Source organism: Chlamydomonas reinhardtii, chromosome 2 (assembly GCF_000002595.2).
Source record: "Chlamydomonas reinhardtii strain CC-503 cw92 mt+ chromosome 2, whole genome shotgun sequence".
Lineage (NCBI taxonomy): Eukaryota > Viridiplantae > Chlorophyta > Chlorophyceae > Chlamydomonadales > Chlamydomonadaceae > Chlamydomonas > Chlamydomonas reinhardtii.
Genome location: NC_057005.1, coordinates 4651146 through 4671579, shown reverse-complemented (window position 1 = coordinate 4671579; position 20434 = coordinate 4651146). Strand labels below are relative to the sequence as shown.

The following is a 20434-nucleotide window of genomic DNA, read 5'->3' as shown; positions in this document are numbered from 1 at the left end:
CGCTGCGCGCAACTGAGGCAGCCCAGGGGAATCTGAGTCTGGTTGGTGGTTGTTGAGGTCGGCATGCTGCTGCATGTGCCCCGCGTCCTGATGAAACGTCTGCTGCTGGGGGTCTCAGGATTTCGTCAACATCCTCTTTCTCTTCGCACTTCCCCGTGCCCCTCTCAGGAACTCAACCGCGCTTTCACACTCGCACCACTCCACCCCTGCTGCTGGGCATCCATGAGCGTTCAGGCTCAAATTGAGCGTCCAGGCCAGGATTCCCGCCCGCAGCATGCGTGCAACAGTCGGACATGTGTCAAGTCGCTCCGATGCCTGAGAGCTGCCGTATGACTTCTGGTTGCATTCATGGACCTGATGCAAACATATGAAGCAAGGGAAGTGCAGGCTAGAATCGGCCCGCAGGCGTCGCTCGGTGGTTGCGAGTCATAGAGACGCGACGTAGTCGCAGGCGAGGCGAGACCCTTGTGCTATGACGCTGGGTGTGTAATGTGTTGGCGCTGTGCAGCTATATACTAAAAGAGCGCTGGGACTGCGGAAGACCGCGTACGTAGCTCATGGGCATTCCCGCATTCCACGGGTGTCTCCCACTTCTGCTCGCAGCTTCACGCTAAACTTCGTTGACAGGGGCTGGCCCCACTCCCTCCTATATCCCCACGTATACGACAGAGGACGCAAACACAGGGGAGTTTACCGGACGGGCGCGAGGATCACTATCGGGCTCAATGGCAGCCCCGTTGTTGGTGTCCGAGAAGCTGCTGGTGAGTCGTGTGGAGTCCTGGTGGTCTGTGGCTGGCTTACTGACCGCTGCTGCGCTCTGGTGTGCAGCTCCCCAGTATTGGGGTTGCGCAGGACTTCATCTCGTTCAAGAATGTCTCTATGGAGTCAGAGAAGTACATTTGCGTCCGCGAGACCGGTGCTCAGAACACCGTGGTCATCGTGGACATGTCCAACCCGCTGAATCCTGCGCGGAGGCAGATCAGCGCGGACAGTGCCCTCATGTGCCTTGACAAGAAGGTCATCGCGCTGAAGGCCGTGACCGCGGGCACTGCAGGCGACACCCTGCAGGTGTTTAACCTTGACACCAAAACGAAGCTGAAGGCATACCAGATGCCGGAGACGGTGGAGTTTTGGAAGTGGATCACTCCGACGATGCTTGGCCTCGTGACCGCGGGCGCAGTCTACCACTGGGACGTGGAGGTGCGTCCAGTGCATGGGGCTGTGGGGGTGCTGTTTTGGCGGTCGGGAGGCCCCGGGGTTGCCGGGGTGGGCTTGGCCGCCCAGGGGCCGCTGGCACAGGACGTGCCAGCACGCGCGGCAGCTGCAGAGGTTGTGTCGATACGGGTGGAAGGTACACGCAACTCTCGATGTTCCGCTGCCCTGACATAGTGACTGGTGAAACACGCAGGGCGCGTCGGATGCTCCCACCAAGGTGTTCGACCGGACCCCGAACTTGGCGGGCTCCCAGATTATCAGCTACCGCACTAGCACGGACAACAAGTGGGCGGTCCTCATCGGCATTGCCCCTGGCGCGCCGGAGCGGTGAGTGAGCAGCCATGACAGCATTAGCTTGCACCTCCAAAAGCGCTACAGCGCTGGGCTGGCCAGCTTCCATGGTGCTTGACGCCGTGCTGCTGTAACGCAGGCCGCAGCTGGCGAAGGGCCTCATGCAGCTGTACTCCTTCGAGCAGGCCAAGAGCCAGCCGCTGGAGGCGCATGCCGCGGCCTTCGCGAATGTCAAGGTGTGTTGCGTTTCCTGTGCCTGTGCGGCTGTGGATGGAGCGTTGTCAGGAAGACGGGTGTCGGAGGGGCTACCATCCAGGAACGTTGATTGTGCACATGGTACCGAAGTCCACTTCAGACGTGGAAGGACTGCTATGTGGTCTGGTAGCAGAAGCGATAAGGAGGTGGAAACGGTTGGCGTGTGAGGCGGATGTGCCGTTCGCGTTGAAGTGAGTCCTTGACGGTTGACTGCGCTGACACGTCGGTGTGGTGTATGGATGCCGCCACAGTTCACGGGCCGGGACACACCCAGCCTGGTCATCTCGTTCGCCCAGAAGACCCTGAAGGACGGGCAGATCATCTCCAAGCTGCACGTCATTGAGCTGGGCGGCGCGGCGGGTGAGTCGGCGTTGGGCAAGCAGCAAGGGGCAACCCGTGCGGGGCCAGGCACTGGATGCGTACTTGGGGCGTGCGTCGGCGCTGCTGACACTGACAATGGTGTGCGGTGCTTGCACTGCAGCTGGCGGCGCCATCAAGCGCAGCGCGGAGCTGTTCTTCCCGGCGGACTTTGCGGACGACTTCCCGGTCTCGCTGCAGGCAAGTGGAGGAATGGGCGCGGCAGGCAGCAGCTGAGGGGTCCAAAAACTCTGACGACGACAATGTTCCCTGCGTTCTGACAGCTGGGTTGGTGCGCAACGCCCTGCTGAGGTGCTTGGGTCGCTCCCTTAGGCTGACGGCTGGTGCAAAGGGTCGTGTGTGCAAATGGTGTGAGGATAGTGCGTGATTGGGGCCGCGGAGCAGCAATAGGAAACGGTTCGCAGCGGCTCCGGCCGCAGCCGTTCTACCGAAACCGCCAGCGAGCGCCTGTGAGCCAGCGTGCCATCCTAGTTCGTTGCCCACAACCGACCGCCGCCTCTGTACGCGCGCACATGCACACATATACACACACATACACACCCGCACAGATCAGCGAGAAGTTCGGGCTGGTGTACGTGGTGTCCAAGCTGGGCTTCGTGTTCGTGTACGACCTGGAGTCCGCCACCGCCGTGTACCGCAACCGCATCAGCCCGGACCCCGTGTTCCTGGCCTGCCCCAGCGACAGCACCGGCGGCATCTACGCTATCAACCGGTGAGCAGTGTCGCGCGACTTGGACTCCAGTGTGTGTGTGTGTGTGTGTGTGTGTGTGTGTGTGTGTGTGTGTGTGTGTGTGTGCACGTATGTAGCTGGACTGGGCATGGCACTACGGCAGCTAGCACTCACTGACCCGCTGCGTCTCCTCCGACGGGCCCGAGCAGGCGCGGCCAGGTGCTGCTTGCGACCGTGAACGAGGCGACCATGGTGCCGTTCGTGAGCCAGCAGCTCAACAACCTGGACCTCGCCATGGCCATGGCCAAGCGCGGCAACCTGCCGGGCGCGGAGGCGCTGGTGGGCCAGCAGTTTGAGCGCCTGTTCGCGGCGGGCCAGTACAAGGAGGCGGCGGAGTGCGCCGCGGAGTCGCCGCAGGTGCGGCCGGGCCGTCCGGCGGTGCTGTACTAGCACACTCGCAGGGGATGGGGGCGCAGAGACGAGGGGCGGGGAGGGGCGGGGATGTTTTCACTATTCCCAGTAAGGAATGGAAGGCATGCCACGACAGATGAGCTCAGGCATGGGAGAGCTTGAGGACAGGGCTGGTGAGGCGGCGCTGCCTTCACAATAGCACAAGCGGGCGGCAGGATCTAACAGGACGTTCTATGGGTTGCGTTGGGTTTCTACAGGGCCAGCTCCGCACGCGCGATGTGATGGACAAGCTGAAGGGCGTGGTGCCGCCCGCCGGCCAGAAGCCGCCCATCCTGGTGTACCTGGGCGTGCTGCTGCAGCGCGGCAAGCTCAACGCCGCGGAGTCGGCGGAGCTGGCGCGGTGAGTTATGGGGTGGATGCGCCTAGGGAGCAAGGGGTGTGGACTCGCGTGTGTGGGCCCAGCGATTAAAGGCATTCGGCAGTGGGAAGCATGGAGTTTTCTGCTTGCCAGGTTGGTTGTAACTGCGTGGGGGCCCAACCTGATACACACACGTCCTCGAAGGGGCAGTGGAAGGACGGCATAGGGTCCACGGCTTGCGACAGCTAGCGCAAGTTGGGGAGCTGGTATGGGTGCGCGGGCACGTGTCTAAAGCCGTGTTGTTGCGCCCCGCAGTCTGGTGCTGAGCCAGAACAAGAAGGACCTGCTGGTCAACTGGTGGGGCGAGGGCAAGCTGGAGGTGAGCGCCGGGGAGATCCGGCAGGAGGAAAGGGGGGTTGTGTCCATGTGTGCAAAGGGTGGTGGTATTAGGGGTTTGGAAGGAACGGCGCTGGAGAGAGCCTGGAAACCCCCAGGGGGCTGCTGTGGCGCTATTGCTGGCATGCAGCATGCTTTGCTAGTTTCTTCGGGTTCGAAGCTTGCTAGAGAACGGACGGCTCTCCACGCATGCGTTCTGACAGGCGTGCGAGGAGCTGGGTGACGCCATCAGCGCGGCGGGCGACAAGGACTTCGCGCTCAAGGTGTACCAGCAGTGCGGCGCCGGCCCCAAGGTGCGTGTGGTCGGGCCGCAGTACTTCCGGTATGCATGCATGTGATCACATCGGCTGTCCAACGGGCGGTGCTACGCGCTTTGGACTGGTCGAGTACCGCAATGTGTTTTACGTGTGTTGACTTTCATGCGCACGCGACGGCCCTCGCGCTCCTCCGCTGCAGGTCATCGCCACGCTGGCGGAGAAGGGCGACATCCAGGCGCTGATCGCCTACACGGGCCAGAGCGGCCAGAAGCTTGACTACATGTTCCTGCTGCAGAGCCTCATGATGAACAACCCCAACGGCGCCGTGGCGCTGGCCAAGATGGTGGCCAAGCAGACGCCGCCGCCGGTGGACGTCAACGTCATGGCTGACCTGTTCCTGCAGGTGTGTGTATGTGTGTGCGGCCGTGATGCCGGCGGTGACAATAGCGGTGATGGTATTGGCGTGGTGGTGAATAATGGACGGGTAGGAAAACAGGAGCTGAGGGGTGGAGCCATGGGTGCAGGGCGGGCGACCGGTTACGCCAGCGTGTGGTGGTGCCAGACAGCTGGAGCTGGGGATAAGGGTCCGTGCACATGCAACCACGCTCTAGCGTGACAAACCCCCGGCTGACCTGTTTTACTCATCCCACCCCTACGCCCTACCGCCCGCAGCGCAACATGATCCGCGAGGCGACCGCCTTCCTGCTGGACGCGCTGTCGGGCGACAAGCCGGAGCAGGCGGCGCTGCAGAGCAAGCTGCTGGAGATCAACCTGGTCACCAACCCGCAGGTGGGCGGACAGGCCTGGCGCGCAGCGCGCCGGGCGATGGGGTAGCCGCCAATCACTGGACACCCAAGGCGGTCGCCTTACTGCAAGGACAGAGTCACCCATGTTTGGGTAGCGTACAATACTACCCGCCACAACTGATTTGGGTCGGCCACACTAATCCCACCGCGAACTTCTCTGTATGTGCACCACGCTTGCACACAGGTCGCGGACGCCATCCTGGCCGGCGGCACGCTGACGCACTACGACCGGCCGCGCATCGCGCAGCTGTGCGAGAAGGCCGGCCTGTATATGCGCGCGCTGCAGCACTACACCGACCTGTCGGACATCAAGCGCTGCATCATCAACACGCACGCGATCGACCCCCAGGTGCGCCTCGCAGCTGGGCCCCGGCACGCGTGAACGAAATGCCGCGCCTCTACCCTTGTTGCCGAGGTTCTTGGTGCGGGCCCGCAAGCTCTCACGCTTGCGCGACGCTCCAAAAAGCGAGCGCGGCGTCGATCGCTGCGAAGCGAAGCAACACGGCCTGTAGTGTCTGACGGCAGATGACGGGCATGGACTGACGGCCCCTCGCACCCGCAGGCGCTGGTGGAGTACTTTGGCACGCTGTCCAGCGACTGGGCGCTGGACTGCCTGAAGGAGCTGCTGGTGAGCAACATGGCGCAGAACCTGCAGCTGGTGGTCAACATCGCCAAGGAGTACACGGAGCAGCTGACGGCCTCCAAGGTCATTGAGCTGTTCGAGGCCTACAACTCGTACCACGGCCTGTACTTCTACCTGGGCGCGCGCATCTCGTTCACCGAGGTAGGCCTGTTGGAGCAGTGACGCGCGGGCGGGCGCGGGCGGGCGCGGCGAGGGAGGGAAGAGCTGGCGAGTGCGCGGAGGAAATTCGGGGGCCGCGGGGGCTGGGGGTGAGCGGGGGCTGCAGGGGCTGTGGGGGACTGGGAAGGTTGGAGGAAATGCAAAGCAGCAGAAGGGCTGTGTGGCGTGTTGTGCTGGACCTTTGCATGACCGTGGTGTGTGCCGGACCTCGCAGGACCCCGAGGAGCACTTCAAGTACATCGAGGCGGCTGCTCGCACCGGCAACCTGAAGGAGGTGGAGCGCGTCACCCGCGAGTCGTCGCACTACCCGCCCGACAAGGTGGGGCCCGCGGCGACGTGGGACAGCATGCGGCCGGGGTAGATGTGGGATGGGCAAGGTCCAGGGCTTGGCAGCTCAAGCCTGGGTTGGGCTGTGGGATGCAATGCGCGCTGGATCCAGTGTGGTTGCTGATGCGCGTATGCTGCACCCGCTATGCCCGCTGGCCTGCGCCCTCACAGGTCAAGGCCTTCCTGATGGAGGCCAAGCTGCCGGACGCCCGCCCGCTCATCAACGTGTGCGACCGCTTCGACATGGTGGAGGACCTGACGCAGTACCTGTGAGTGGCGGGGCCTTGATATGATAGCTTTCGGACACATGAGCACCCATCCCAAACGGTGCACGGTTTGGGATGGGGTCGTCCTAGCTGGGGGCGGGCAGCTCGGCTGAGTGGTTGATGCGCACCCACACCCGCGTAGGTTCGCCAACAACATGCTGCGCTACATCGAGGGCTACGTGCAGAAGGTGTCGCCGGCCAAGGCGCCCGCCGTGGTGGGCGCGCTGCTGGACTGCGAGGCGCCCGACGAGTTCATCAACAACCTCATCCTGTCGGTGCGTTCGGCGGCGCGGCGCAGCGGAGCAGCCTGCCCTGGTTTCTATGCCTGCTGCTGCCTGAAGCCTGCGGCTGCTGCAGGAGCCCACCGTGGTCCGGTACTCTTGTGTTGTCGCCCGCGTGCTCACCTGTTTTCCGCAACCCCACAGGTGCGCTCGCTGCTGCCGGTGGACAAGCTGGTGGAGGCGGTGGAGCGCCGCAACCGCCTCAAGCTGCTGACGCCCTTCCTGGAGCACCTCATCAGCGAGGGCAGCCAGGACCCGCACGTGCACAACGCGCTGGGTGAGCGGCATATGGGATTGAGCAACCAGAGTATATAGCAGGTTGGGTGTGTGGCTGGTTGCCTCGTACTCACGTCTTCTGTGGTGCGTGTGGTCTGCTCCCGCAGGCAAGATCATCATCGACACCAACAACAACCCGGAGCACTTCCTAACCACTAACCCCTACTACGACTCGCTCGTGGTCGGCAAGTGAGTGACGGGCGGGTGCAACCTTTCGTTACGGTATCCTGTTTGGCAGACCCTGTCCTGCCGACCTACTTCTGCATGTGCATGTTTGGCATAGGATCTGGAAACGCCAACCCTAAACTGCTACTCATCCACACCCACCCGCCCGCCAGGCACGCGGAGAAGCGCGACCCCAACCTGGCCGTCATTGCCTACAAGCGCGGCACCTGCGACGACGCGCTCATCGAGTGCACGTCCAAGAACGCGCTGTTCAAGCCGCAGGCCCGGTGAGGCACTGACCACCGCACCCCATGCCCTCACCACCGCACCCCATGCCCTCACCACCGGTGCACGACTCATCTGTCACAAGCTTGCCCTTGCCCAAGCTTGTCTTGGCTGACGAAGCGCTGGCGGGGATGCACCGTTGCACGCACCTCCCCTGCAGGTACATTGTGGAGCGTGCTGACCCCGCGCTGTGGGCCAAGGTGCTGGACGAGGCCAACGAGCACCGCGCCTCGCTCATTGAGCAGGTGGTGGGCACCGCCCTGCCCGAGAGCCGCAACCCCGAGCAGGTGCGCACTTGTTGTACTGCACGCATGCGGGTAACCGTAGCGGGTCCGCTTTGACATGGCTTGCCAAGGCGTCGTGCCAATTGACTGTGCGCCTGCGATGGCACAACAGAGCCAGGAACCACGGGAATTAGGATTCCGCCAACCATGCACTGCAGCTCTCACGCTTCCTACCGACACTGCCTTGGTGCCTGTCCTCCCTTCTCGCTCGCAGGTCAGCGTCACAGTCAAGTCGTTCATGGCCCAGGGCCTGCAGTCGGAGCTGATCGAGCTGCTGGAGAAGATTGTGCTGCAGAACAGCGCCTTCTCCAACAACGCCAACCTGCAGAACCTGCTCATCCTCACCGCCATCAAGTCCGACAAGACCCGCGTCAAGGTGGGCCGCGAGACCATGGCATGAGGGGTGCATCAGAACCCCGCCCATGCAGCTGTGTGACTTATCCTGTGCCACCGCACCTGCCGGGCCCCTGCTCTCCATGCGACCGGCCGTTCTCCTTTTCCCTCCCTCCTTCACCTCAGGGCTACATCTACCGCCTGGACAACTTTGACGGGCCCGCCGTGGCCGAGAAGGCCATCGAGCACGGCCTGGCGGAGGAGGCGTTTGAGATCTTCAAGAAGTTCAACAAGCGCGTGGAGGCCGTCAAGGTTCTGCTGGAGCAGCTGAAGGACCTGCCGCGCGCCTCGGAGTGGGCCTCCAAGTGCGACGAGCCGGCGGTTTGGAGCGAGCTGGGCCACGCGCAGCTGGCGGCGGGCCAGGTGGCGGAGGCCATCGCCTCCTACCTCAAGGCCGGCGACTCGAGCCGCTACGTGCAGGTGACGGAGACGGCCAAGGGTAGCGGCTGCTACGACGACCTGGTCAAGTACCTGCTGATGGTGCGCAAGAAGGTCAAGGAGCCTAAGGTGAGATAGGAATAAGGGGACTGCATCTAGGTGCCCGGGCCTCTGTACGCCGGCAGGGCCCCTGTAACCTGGATTCTGTAAGCTGCACACACACACACACACACACACACACACGTACACACGCACAAGCAGCCTTCAAACGCTCTCCCGTCGCGCTCTGCGCCCTGGGTGTGCTACCGCGCAGGTGGACACGGAGCTGGTGTACGCGTACGCCAAGACCTCCAACATGGCGGCGCTGGAGGAGTTCATCTCCGCCACGCACCAGGCCAACCTGCAGGCCTGCGGAGACCGCTGCTACGAGGAGGGGCTGTACGAGGCGGCGCGCGTGCTGTTCGCGCACCTGCCCAACTACGGCCGCCTGGCTTCCACGCTGGTGCGGCTGCGGCAGTTCCAGCAGGCGGTGGACGCGGCGCGCAAGGCCAACAGCCCCAAGACCTGGAAGGAGGTTTGCTACGCGTGCGTGGACGAGAAGGAGTTCCGCCTGGCGCAGCTGTGCGGCCTGGCCATCATCGTCAACGCCGACGAGCTGGACGAGGTGGGTTACCCGGCGTACGGGCGGGGCTTGCTGCAATGGCGTGGGTGTTGAGGCTGGCGCAGTCGTGTTGGGCTGTCTATGGGCATTTGATAGCAGCATTTGGCGTGCTGCGCTTGTCGGTGTGGGTTGGGGGGGAGTGCAGGCTGCAGAGGGCTGGAGCTGACGTGTACGTGTGTGTCGCGACTGCCGCAGGTGTCGGAGACCTACCAGCGCAAGGGCCACTTTGACGAGCTGATTGCGCTGATGGAGAGCGGCATCGGCCTGGAGCGGGCGCACATGGGCATCTTCACCGAGCTGGGCATCCTGTACGCCCGCTACCGGTGCGAGCGCAGAGGCTACGGCCTGCAGTATCAACATGCAAGAATACGCTGCTTGTACAGCGTGCCTGTCCCTGCCCGCCTGCACGAACTCCCGGCCCACGTCCCCGCCTGCCTTGTGTCGTGCACACCGCTCACACACGTGCAGGCCCGAGAAGCTGATGGAGCACCTGAAGCTGTTCGGCAACCGGCTCAACATCCCGCGCCTCATCCGCGTGTGCGACGAGCAGCAGCACTGGAAGGAGCTCACGCTGCTGTACATCGCCTACGACGAGTACGACAACGCCGCGCTGTGCATGATCAACCACTCGCCCGTGGCGTGGGAGCACGTGCAGTTCAAGGACGTGGCGGTCAAGGTGTCCAGCACCGAGACGCACTACCGCGGCCTGGCCTTCTACCTGGACGAGCACCCGGACCTGTTGTGCGACTTGCTGGGCGTGCTGCAGAGCCGTCTGGACCACGGCCGCGTGGTGGACATGATGCGCCGCGCCAACCAGCTGCCGCTCATCAAGGACTACCTGCTGGGCGTGCAGGTGCGTGCGTGTGTGCGTGCGTGCGTGCGTGTGTGTGTGTGCGTGTTAAAAAACGAAACGAAAGCCCGCCCAGACGACGCCGGAGTTACTGTGTGTGTGTGTTATGGAGCACAAGGAAAACATAACGCCAAGACAGTGTATGCGGTGGAGCTGTTTGTGTGTGTTAAAGAGCACAAGGAAAACGTTGCGCAAAGACGTGTGTGTGTGTGTGTGTGCGTGTGGTGGTGGGGAATGCCGGGTACGGGACATTGGGTAAGGGGGTTGCCTGGGGATGAGGAGCCGGGGCCGGGCAGGGTGCAGGGTGGGAGGCACGGCTCTGAGTCAAAGGTTGTGTGTGCAGCGATGAGTCGTCCAGGTGGTTCAGGCATGGCCAACAGACTCACCATACCCATTCGAGGCGGTGGAACGCTTACCGCTTTTCGGGGCACGTGTGTGTTTGTGTGCGCCCTTGCAGAAGGCCAACCACACCGAGGTCAACGAGGCCATCAACTCGCTGCTGATCGAGGAGGAGGACTTCGAGGGCCTCAAGCACTCCATCTCCACCTACGACAACTTCGACCAGGTGCGCCGGGGGGTAGCGCGGAATCGGCAAATCGCCCGAGGCACTTCTGGACTTCCATGGTCCCACATGTCGCCTGCACTGCAAAGGCTCAAGCGGTTGCTGCTGATGCAAACAATAACTGCAACAATCCTACGGTGGCCCACACGGCCCTGCGGATAAGTTTACCACCAAGATATGAAGCAGCCGCTGCAGCAACCACCACTTGCATAGCATGGGGCCTAACTGTTGCACTGGCAGATGCACGGAAGCTCTGCTACGGTTGCTGCTGATGCAAACAATAACTGCAACAATCCTACGTTGGCCCACACGGCCCTGCGGATAAGTTTACCACCAAGATATGAAGCAGCCGCTGCAGCTATCACTTGCATAGCATGGGGCCTAACTAATGCACTGGCAGATGCACGGAAGCTCTGGTACGGTTGCTGCTGATGCAAACAATAACTGCAACAATCCTACGTTGGCCCACACGGCCCTGCGGATATGTTTACCACCAAGATATGAAGCAACTGCGGGTTGGCATTTGATCCCTTAACACACGCACTTCCTTGGTCGCTCGTGTTGCTGCAAAAAATGCTGCTGATGCAAACAATAACTGCAACAATCCTACGATGGCCCTCCCGGCCTTGCGGATAAGTTTACCACCAAGATATGAAACATTTGCTGCAACATGCTTGTGCGTAGGCTTGCGCGTCTGTCCCTGGCACTTCATCAATCCCCCCTACACGTTCATGCATGCATTGAAGACCGAGGCCACCTTGCGATGGTTGCTGCTGATGCAAACAATAACTGCAACAATCCTACCTCGGCCCACACGGCCCTGCGGATAAGTTTACCACCAAGATATGAAGCAACACGATTCTACAACACCATCCACGGCATACCGCAAGTAACATCCACATTCTATTCCGCCACCATCCCTACCAGCTGACGCCTTTCTCCACTTGCCCTGCCTCGTCTCTCTCCCTCTCTCTTTCGCTCCCTCGCAGCTGGGCCTGGCTGCTCGGCTGGAGAAGCACGAGCTCATTGAGTTCCGGCGGCTGGCGGCGATGGTGTACAAGCAGAACCAGAAGTGGCGGCGCGCGGTGGAGCTGGCACAGGCGGACGGGCTGTTCCGGGACGCGATGGAGACCACGGCGCAGAGTGGGGAGGCGGAGCTTGCGGAGGAGCTGCTGCGGTGGGTGGCAGCTGGCTAGGGGGGATACTGGGAGGGGTGCGCGTCCGCGACATGGTATTTCCAGTGTTAGGATTTGTGTGCTAGTCCACGGCACGGCACTTGCTGTGGGTCCCTGGCAATGCGTATGACGTCAACAGCGCATACCACATTAGGCGTTGCCTCGCCCAGCAAATACCAGTCGCTGACGTGCAGCGGCCGTCTTGCGTACCGTATCCCTTGCGCAGGTATTTTATCGAGAAGGGCGAGAAGGAGTGCTTCGCGGCCTGCCTGTACACCTGCTACGACCTGCTGCGGCCGGACGTGGTGCTGGAGCTGTCCTGGATGAACGGCCTCACCGACTACTCCATGCCCTACATGATCCAGGTGCGGACGGGGTGGGCGGGGGCGCACAGGAGCGCATGGCAGTGTTATGGGCGTTGGAAAGTTATCTTGCAGAGGTAATGCGGGCAGGGCGCAATGCGATATCGCCCACTGACCCTAACCATGGTCGCCGACGCTTAAAGCCTCAAACCCTCTGCCGCGTCCCGTCCCCGCCACAGATGCTGAAGGAGTATGTGGGCAAGGTGGACATGCTCATGTCAGAGCGCAAGGAGCAGCAGAAGGAGAAGGAGCAGGCGCAGCAGGCGCAGCGCCACCAAGAGGCGCAGCGCAACGCCTACGCCACACTCATGCCACTGGCTCTGCCCGCGCCCAACATGACTGGGCCGGGCGGGCCAGGCGGCGGCTACGGCGACCACCACGGGGCTGCGGGCGCCGGCGGCTTCGGGGCGGCGCCCCACGGCGGCTTCGGCGGGGCCCCGCAAGGTTTCGGGGGGCACCCTTTCGGCGGTCAGTATTAAGTGGCTGAGCACGGGAGCGAAAGGATAGTGATGAGATGAGGCTCGGGTCTGGGCGCATTAGAGAGGGACCGACAGATATTGCATGACGTGGCGGCAGCTGCTTTGGGCGGGCCCGGGCATGGCCGTGACACCCTGATATAATGTTGGTTGGAGTGCGAGTTTTGGCGGAAGCACAAATACACACACTACGGGGGCGGCATGCAACTGTGGTAAACAGGGGGGTGCTCTTAAAGACACACTCTCCGGGTGCTCGTGGAGCGTGAAGGAAGATTGCTGTAGACGCTAGAGCGGGCTCGCGGCATTCCGAGTCAGCTGCTTAGTATAGCGCTTAGTGCATAAGCGAAGCAGCGGTGGTGCATTCAGGAACATGTGTGACGCCAGGTCTGTAACAAAGGACTACAGCATCTCGGCGACTCGGCCCGCAAACCCTGCTACACCGGCGACGGGGCAGTGGGGGACATTCCGTTGTTCCGTGTAGTGCAGGCTATGATTGTGAAATTACAAGAAGGGACAGTCCAACCAAGCTAGGGTGCCCAGGCTATGCGCAGCAAGTTCGCATGCCAGGCGCGAGGGTGGCGGGAACGGGCGGGTCAGGGTGACGGGTTGAGGGCAAGGCACGGTACCCGCCAGCCAACTGGGCCTTACTTTCATCATAGGGAAAGCATAAATCATAACAGTGTAGTTTATATTATGCATGATGTCTTCCGCAGAAGAGGCACCGTGATGCCCACCGCCCCCATGCATCAATTGTGAGGGTCAAGAGCGCCCGCGGACCCCTGGACATTCCTTTTCCTTGGGTGAAGCACGAAAATGAGCAAGATCTCGAACGACGTTCTCCGCGAGAGTGTCTCCGGTGAGCTCTTTTTCTGAGTAGAAACTTTCCTTTCTGGGCTTGCTTCTTCGGCGACTTGACGCGTCTAGCTTAGCTCGCTCGATTTTCGCTTCTACGTAGTGTTAACGATAGCTTATGAAGCAAGTTGACAATTAAGGCACAGGGCAGGAGTCGCCGCCGGCACAAGTCGCGCCGGGTTTTACGCTCGTCGCACGCGCTGCTGACGCTCTGTAATTTTATGTTGCCTCCCGTTTATTGCAGCCCTGGTGGAGGGGGCTAAGACCAAGCCCCGGAAGTTCCAGGAGACCGTGGAGCTGCAGATTGGTCTGAAGAACTACGACCCCCAGAAGGACAAGCGTTTCAGCGGCTCCGTCCGCCTGCCCTTCGTGCCTCGCCCCCGCATGCGCGTGTGCGTGCTGGGTGATGTGAAGCACTGCGAGCAGGCCGGCGCCATTGGCGTCGACGCCAAGGGTGTGGAGGACCTGAAGAAGCTGAACAAGAACAAGAAGCTGGTCAAGAAGCTGGGTGAGTTGGGGCATCGCTTGAGGGAGGCGCGAAAGTGGCGGCCGAGAATGGCTGGGTTGCCAGGCGGTTCCGTGCGACATACTCACCGCAACATTGCTTTTAATAATACGGTGGTATCAGATTTTGATGAGCGCGCGGATTGCCAGACGTGAGCTAACCCGACCCCGACGGCCTTCCTCGCCCCACAGCCCAGGCGTACCACGCCTTCCTGGCTTCGGACTCCGTCATCAAGCAGATTCCCCGTCTGCTGGGCCCCGGTCTGAACAAGGCCGGCAAGTTCCCTGCTCCTATCAACAAGAACCTGGAGGAGATGGTGAGCGACAAACGCAACGCCCTTGGGTTGGCAGGGATGGGACGGGGGCAGGCAGGGTGGGCTGCTCACTGACTGCAGTGGTAAGGGTTGAATTATGGCACAGCTTGACATAACTGCGCGCTGGAAAGCATTGGAGCTGGAGCGGAGCGGAGCGGACGGGAGCCTGGAAGCTCGGAGGCTGGCGCAGAGCGTATTGGCGGCCGGTGGGACAGGGGACGGGTCTGGCGCACAGGGCAGCAGGCTGCGGGGCCGACAGGAGGCAGGAGCAGGCGCTTGCCTTAATATGCGAAAGCCAGGCGAACCCAGCTGGCGAGAATAGATGGACCGCAGCCCTGGGCGGCCTCGGGCAGCGGCGCAGAAGCTGGCGGCAGTTTGCCAGCTTCTACACCGCTGGACTGGGCAGCAGGGGCTCACTGCAGGCTGGCGAGGGCAGCGGCCATGTTGCGTCATTAGCGCAATGGATTCAATGCACGCCGTCAGCGGTTATGCCATGGCGTGATTGGACGGACCACCTCGCGCAGCCTCAGCCGGCTGCTGCGGCTGCAAGTGGGTGCGCTTGCAGCGAGCCAAGGCCAGCGGGCGGCTGGGCACAGCAGGGGGACCTCTGCTGCTAAGCGCCACAGCGTGGATCCTCTACTGCGCACGGCGCGGACGGCTCAGTGCAAGAAGACGGAGGGACTCAGCGACAGCATGATGATCAGCCGCTGCAGCGGCGGCACTCGCTCGGGTGGGCTGGCCAAGGGCTGGAACCGCGGTCTGGAGGAAAGCCGCTCGGCAGCAGCAGCAGCAACAGCCTGGCTTCCGGGCTCCCCCGGTTGGCCCAATGAGCGCAGGCCAGCGCGTGGATGCGCAAGCGCCAGACTTGAACACCAAATATTGTAGCACAACCACAGGTCCCTGACCGCCCTGCCCGCCCTGCCGTGCCGCGCTTGCCTTGCTCTTCCCTGCACAGGTGCTGGACACCAAGTGCAGCATCAAGTTCCAGCTGAAGAAGGTGCTGTGCATGGGCGTGGCCGTGGCCAACGTGGGCATGACCGAGGGCGAGATCCGTACCAACATCATGTACGCCATCAACTTCCTGGTGTCGCTGCTCAAGAAGAACTGGCAGAACGTGCGCTGCCTGTACATCAAGAGCACCATGGGCAAGCCCATCCGCATCTACTAAGCAATTGGTGGGTGCGGGCCGGCGGCCCGTTGGGGGCTGCGCGGCCGCGCCGGGGTTCCCCGGGCGTGCTGGTCACACGCCCGGCCCGGCTGCGGTGTTGGCGCGTGGCTCGAGTTGGTTCTTCAGTTCCTGGAACTCTCCACCATGGTCAGGGATAACTCGTCGCACGAACATTACCAAGGACCGGGGCGCTTTTAGCCTGCCTGCCCTCGTGGCTGGCGAGGCGGCGCTTGCCGGCTTCCATTGGGAGTTCACATGAGTGACTCATGCTCGTTCGGCAGGCTTCACTGCGTTTGGAAAGGTTACATGACGACAAGCTCCGCACCGAGAATGCTTTCTGATCCTGCGGGCCTCTGGCTTGCGCGGTGTGTTTGTAACGCCGGCGTAGTGATCATGCCTCGTGCCTCGGGTTCGTTCTTTGGGGGTTGTTGGTGGAAAACACTGAGCAGCGTCAGCCAAATATAGACGACGGCAGGAGCCGGCCCTGCACCTAGAGCGTTGGGCCAGGCACTGGGTACGCAGCCCACCCAGATTCTTGAACTTGAGCAGCACAGCATCTAACAGCCTTGATTGACGTGTGTTGCGGAACTAACGCGTACGTAGACCAGAGCGGAAGGCGGAGTGGGCTTGCAGGCGGCACGAGAGCAGGCAGTCAGTAGCGCAAGTTGCGAATCCGCATGTTCCCTCGTAACGGACCGTGAACACTGTGGACGGTCGCGCCCATGGCTAGCGGACGTAAGGTGGCTGCTGTATTGGGATGGCTGGGCTGCCGGGCTGGGCGACGGCGGCCGGCCTTGATGTGACAGAGAACCGCACATGTCATGCAGTACACGGGGTGGCGCATGGCTGGGCACCAGGTTGGACCACATTGGCCATTGCAAGTGGCGTTGCGGTGTGTCTGTGTGGTGCCATCGTCTGGCCGGGCGCCCGGAGCGTGAGGGATTCGCATCAGCAAACTTCCAGTCAGCAAGCAACGGAACAGCGACGGTACGGTACAGAAACTCCGGCATAACGGCATTCGATCAGCCGTGCACTCCTGCCCTGTCGTTGCAAGTTGTTGCCATCTGCTGGGGTATGGGAATCAGCTGCACCCTGCGGGACTTCACCAACCTGCCTTCACACTGTCCCACCGCACACTCATGCCAAAGGAAATGTCCTTCCGCAGGGTTGGCTTGGGTCAGGAGGGGAGAAGACGAACAGCCATCGGCATGAGCGCTTCTTGCCCGCACGGAGCACACTATGGCACCAACTGGTGCCCAAGAGGTATTGCCCTGCCCTCAGCTTGCTTCTAAGCTTCAACTGTCCCCAAGGCTACGCACACAAGCGCCTGACTTCAGCACATCACCACCACAAGAGTGGAAACTTCCAACGCCTGCCTGAGATACACACACATTCACACACTCCAGGACAGGCCACATCACGTTGTCCCAAGCCCCAGTCAGTTGCAGTGTCAGTGCCCACCTGCCTACCTGCCGACCTCCGATATATACTTGCCTGACTGCCCGGCCTTGCTGCTCGCAACATCTGCCCACCTACACCTGCCTGCTCACTTGCAGTACAGTGCACAGCGCGAGCCATCCTGTCCTGCATGCTCACTTGCAGTGCAGTGCACAACGCGAGCCATCCTGCTGTACGGTACGCACGATCAGACAACAATGAATGCCCCAATTAGTCAATGCTTTCCGGCCATCAACCCGATCCTCTACGCCAATACTTGGAGCCCCTCGCAACCGTATCGCCGCCCTGCGCTCATCGCTGCCGGCACCCCCGGCACCGCGCACCACCGCAACGGCTTGCTGCGGCCCAAGGTACTGCAACCCATCCTGCAACCATCACCAGCTGCTACCGCCGCAAGCTAACACACACACATTTACACACACACACACACACACACACACATTCTGGGGGGTGGGGGATGGGGGGCTCGTCACGCACAGCCTACGCGGCCACTGCGGCCGCGAGCGTGCCTAGCCTCGGTGCCGCCGTGGAGTGGGGAGCGGGAGGCCAGCTCCCGCCAGCCCACGGCGCACACACGTCACACGCACACACATCAGCTTGACACGCGGAAACGCTGCAACCGCCGCCCGCCATCCACGTCCCCCATGCAGCCTCGACCCCGTTTAGTCGCAGTGCCACCGCTAACTCGCCCTCTTCCAATAGTGTTATTGTACTTAGTGGGCGGGATTTGGGACGCGTGATACCTAGCTTGTCTGCTGCACGCCGCCTCTCTTATCGCCGTTGCCATTCACATGCCCGTGACACTTCCTCGCTGCCGCCCTATGCTCATGCTTCCACCTTTGCCTATAGGTGAGCTCGACTACGACCAGCGGGCGGGAATCCGGGAATTAGGCGTGCTGGGTAAACGTTGTTTAGCGCGCCCAGGGTGCGGAGCATGGACGCATACAGGTGCATCGCGGGGTCAGGCCGAATGGTCGCCCGTGGGGTTCCAGGCTTATCGCGGGTAAGTATGACTACCTGGGTCACGACAGTCACGCAACGCTCGGTAAAATGGTGGGTATCGGTAAGTAACTCCGTCGCGTCGTTGGGCGGGCTTTCGTTTCGTTTTTTAACACACACACACACACACACGCACACACACGCACACACAAGGCTACATTGCCAACCCTTTTCCTTCCTCTCCTAACACGCAAACACATGCGCACGCTTCAGGCCGCCCGCGGCCTCTTCTTTTTCGCCACGTGCAGCTCCACCATGAGGTCGGGGCTGGCCACCGCCAGGCGCTTCAGGCTGTCGCGCGCCGTCGCCACCACCTGCTCATCGTGCTCCAGATACCATTCCTTGAGCTGCGCCAGCAGCGCCGCCCCCGCCTCGCCCTGCCGCTCCGCCCACAGCATCGCGTCGACCACCGTCGCCGGCGTCACTGCTGCCAGCAGCTTGTGTGTTGCGGCCGCGCTGAGGTCGGGTAGCAGCAGCCGGTCCGCCAGCTCGGCGATGAATTGGAGCTGGCCGGCGGCGGCCGGCAGCTCCACGGCCCCCGTGTACAGCCAGCGCAGCAGCAGCGCGAAGGCGTCGGCGTCCGCGTCCGGCAGCTCCAGCTCCGCCGCGGCGCCGTCCGCGAACGTGTCCGCCGCCAGCCGCTGCCGGAAGTAGTCGCAGCGCGCGGCCAGGATGGCTCGGTGCACCGCGAACTTGCGGCCGCCGACGTGCAAGGTGAGGTCGGAGGTGGCGTCGGGCGGCGACTCCAGCAGAGAGCCCAGGTCAGAGGCCAACGAGCGCGGCGGCGCCGCGGCCGGCGCAGACACGCGGGGCCTCAGAAGCGTCGGCTTGAGCCCGAGCCACAGAGCCACGAGGTCATTGGGACACGCCACCACCAAGCTGCCATTCCGCAGCACAGTCATGCATGCTGAAAACATGTAAGTGTCCACCGGGATGCCGCTCACAAGCACGCCGTCCTCGTCTAGCTGGTCAAACAGGCCGCCTGCCTCCTCCTCCGCACACACGGCGGGTGCCGCTGCCCCCGGCCCTGCCCCCGCTGACGTGGACGCCGCCGATGCTGCGGCAATGCCGCCGCCGCCGCGAATTACCTTGATGCAGCAGTCTATATTCTCATCGTCATCATCGTCAGCGGCGCGATCAAGGACAAAGATGTTGCCGTCTCCATCCACGGCGATGGACAAGGGGTCCTCAAAGTCCTTCGGAGCGGCGCCGGAGCTGCTGTGGCCGCCCCCTGCAATGAGCTGGGGCTCCAGCCGGGCCGCGGCGGCGGCGGCTCCACCCCTTCCGCTCCCGCTACTGTTGCGGCTGCGGCCACCCGCCCTGCCGCCCGCAGCGCCGTTAGCGACAGGTCCGGCACCCGCACCGACACCGGCCGCACCGTTAGCCGCGGCGGCGGCGGCGCGGCGCAGAGGCAGCCTGAACAGCTTGGCATCCGAGGCGAACACGAGCGAGTCGGTGGTGCCGTCGTAGGCGAGGGCGTCCACGCGGTCGGCTGATGTATGGAGGGTGGACACCGTGACTGCGGGAGTGGCGCTTCCACTGCCATGGTTCTGCGGCGCGCCGCGCCGCCACTCCGCCGGCAGCTGCACCCTGCGGATGCGCTTGTCATCCTGTTGGTGGTGCGGACGGTGGGTGACAGGCGCGTGGCGTCATAGGAGGCCATCTACGTTCTGTACGGCATGGCGCTGCAAGCAATGTGAAGTTGCTTTCTTGACCGGTCCTGCTCACCTCAACGTACAGGGACCCGACGCCATCGGATGCAACGCCACCCAAAGTCTCGAACCGCGCGCTGAGGCCTTTCCCTTCGGCCCGGCCGGGGTTCGCCCTGAGGCCCGCCAGCGGTTCCTGCGCTAGGAGAATAGATGTTACAATGGAAGGCATGTGGCTGACTGTTGACATTCAGCCACACGGGCCTCGTTACCGCTAAGGATGCCCGTATGGCTGAATGTCAACACTGACGACGCCTGGCACCCAGCACAGCAAACAAAAGACATAGCCACTCACCACTGAGCCGTCACTGCGTAGCCGCAACAGCGAATAGCCCTCCCGGATGAAGATGTCGCCGCTGCCACGGAGGGGGGCGGGGGGTTTGTGAGGGGGCAGGGTGAGCCCAAATGCCACTGGTAACTGCGGGTCTGCGTCTCACCTGAATGCGTCGTAGCAGCCCGCAGTGATGGTAAAATCTTCATCCGTAGCATATACATCGCGCTCCGCAGGCTCATCGGCTAAGGTGAAGTTGGTGAAAGTTATCTCCTCCTCTTCGTCCTCTTCCTCTTTCAGGGAAACGCCTAGTTTGCTGCTAAGCAGGCGAAATGCTCTGCCCGCACAGAGCAGGATATCATCTGTGGGCGTCTCCCCAACGATCGCGCCAAAAACGATGTCCTCATAGTCACGCGTAATAAACTCTGTCGAGACGGCAACATGCGGGAGTGTTATACCGTATTCGCTCATTTTGTTTACATAAAATACTACCAGCCCCGACTTGAGGCTAATGTTCCTGATGTAGACCTGGATGTAGACTAGACTTCCCGCCAAAATGACATGCGCATCACTCCGAAG

The 20434-nt window shown here is 62.3% G+C and overlaps 3 protein-coding genes across 3 annotated transcripts; 2 read left to right on the top strand and 1 right to left on the bottom strand.

The window, feature by feature from the left end:
• The first annotated feature begins 371 nt into the window (after positions 1–371).
• Positions 372–12984, top strand: CHLRE_02g101400v5 (uncharacterized protein). The gene is made up of 31 exons (XM_043059726.1): positions 372–761; positions 829–1200; positions 1409–1542; positions 1646–1742; positions 2013–2121; positions 2243–2319; positions 2688–2851; positions 3019–3226; positions 3478–3620; positions 3894–3957; positions 4178–4267; positions 4431–4634; positions 4904–5020; positions 5222–5386; positions 5600–5821; positions 6054–6158; positions 6338–6435; positions 6575–6707; positions 6858–6990; positions 7097–7178; positions 7328–7441; positions 7600–7726; positions 7938–8099; positions 8243–8623; positions 8808–9158; positions 9351–9478; positions 9624–10008; positions 10463–10570; positions 11557–11744; positions 11969–12107; positions 12284–12984. Exons 1-31 carry the CDS (start codon positions 726–728, stop codon positions 12581–12583), a joined length of 5136 nt encoding a protein of 1711 aa, XP_042927360.1. The 5' UTR covers positions 372–725; the 3' UTR covers positions 12584–12984.
• Positions 12985–13281: 297 nt separating this feature from the next.
• On the top strand, positions 13282–16367 carry CHLRE_02g101350v5 (uncharacterized protein). Its single transcript, XM_001699755.2, has 4 exons — positions 13282–13436; positions 13677–13940; positions 14129–14253; positions 15206–16367. The coding sequence occupies exons 1-4, from the start codon at positions 13394–13396 to the stop codon at positions 15416–15418; spliced, it is 645 nt and encodes a 214-aa protein (XP_001699807.1). The 5' UTR covers positions 13282–13393; the 3' UTR covers positions 15419–16367.
• A 2-nt stretch (positions 16368–16369) lies between these two features.
• CHLRE_02g101300v5 (uncharacterized protein) lies at positions 16370–20391 on the bottom strand. Its single transcript, XM_043059725.1, has 4 exons — positions 20022–20391; positions 19880–19940; positions 19604–19720; positions 16370–19485 (listed from the first exon to the last, which is right to left on the bottom strand). Exons 1-4 carry the CDS (start codon positions 20324–20326, stop codon positions 18085–18087), a joined length of 1884 nt encoding a protein of 627 aa, XP_042927359.1. The 5' UTR covers positions 20327–20391; the 3' UTR covers positions 16370–18084.
• Positions 20392–20434: the final 43 nt, after the last annotated feature.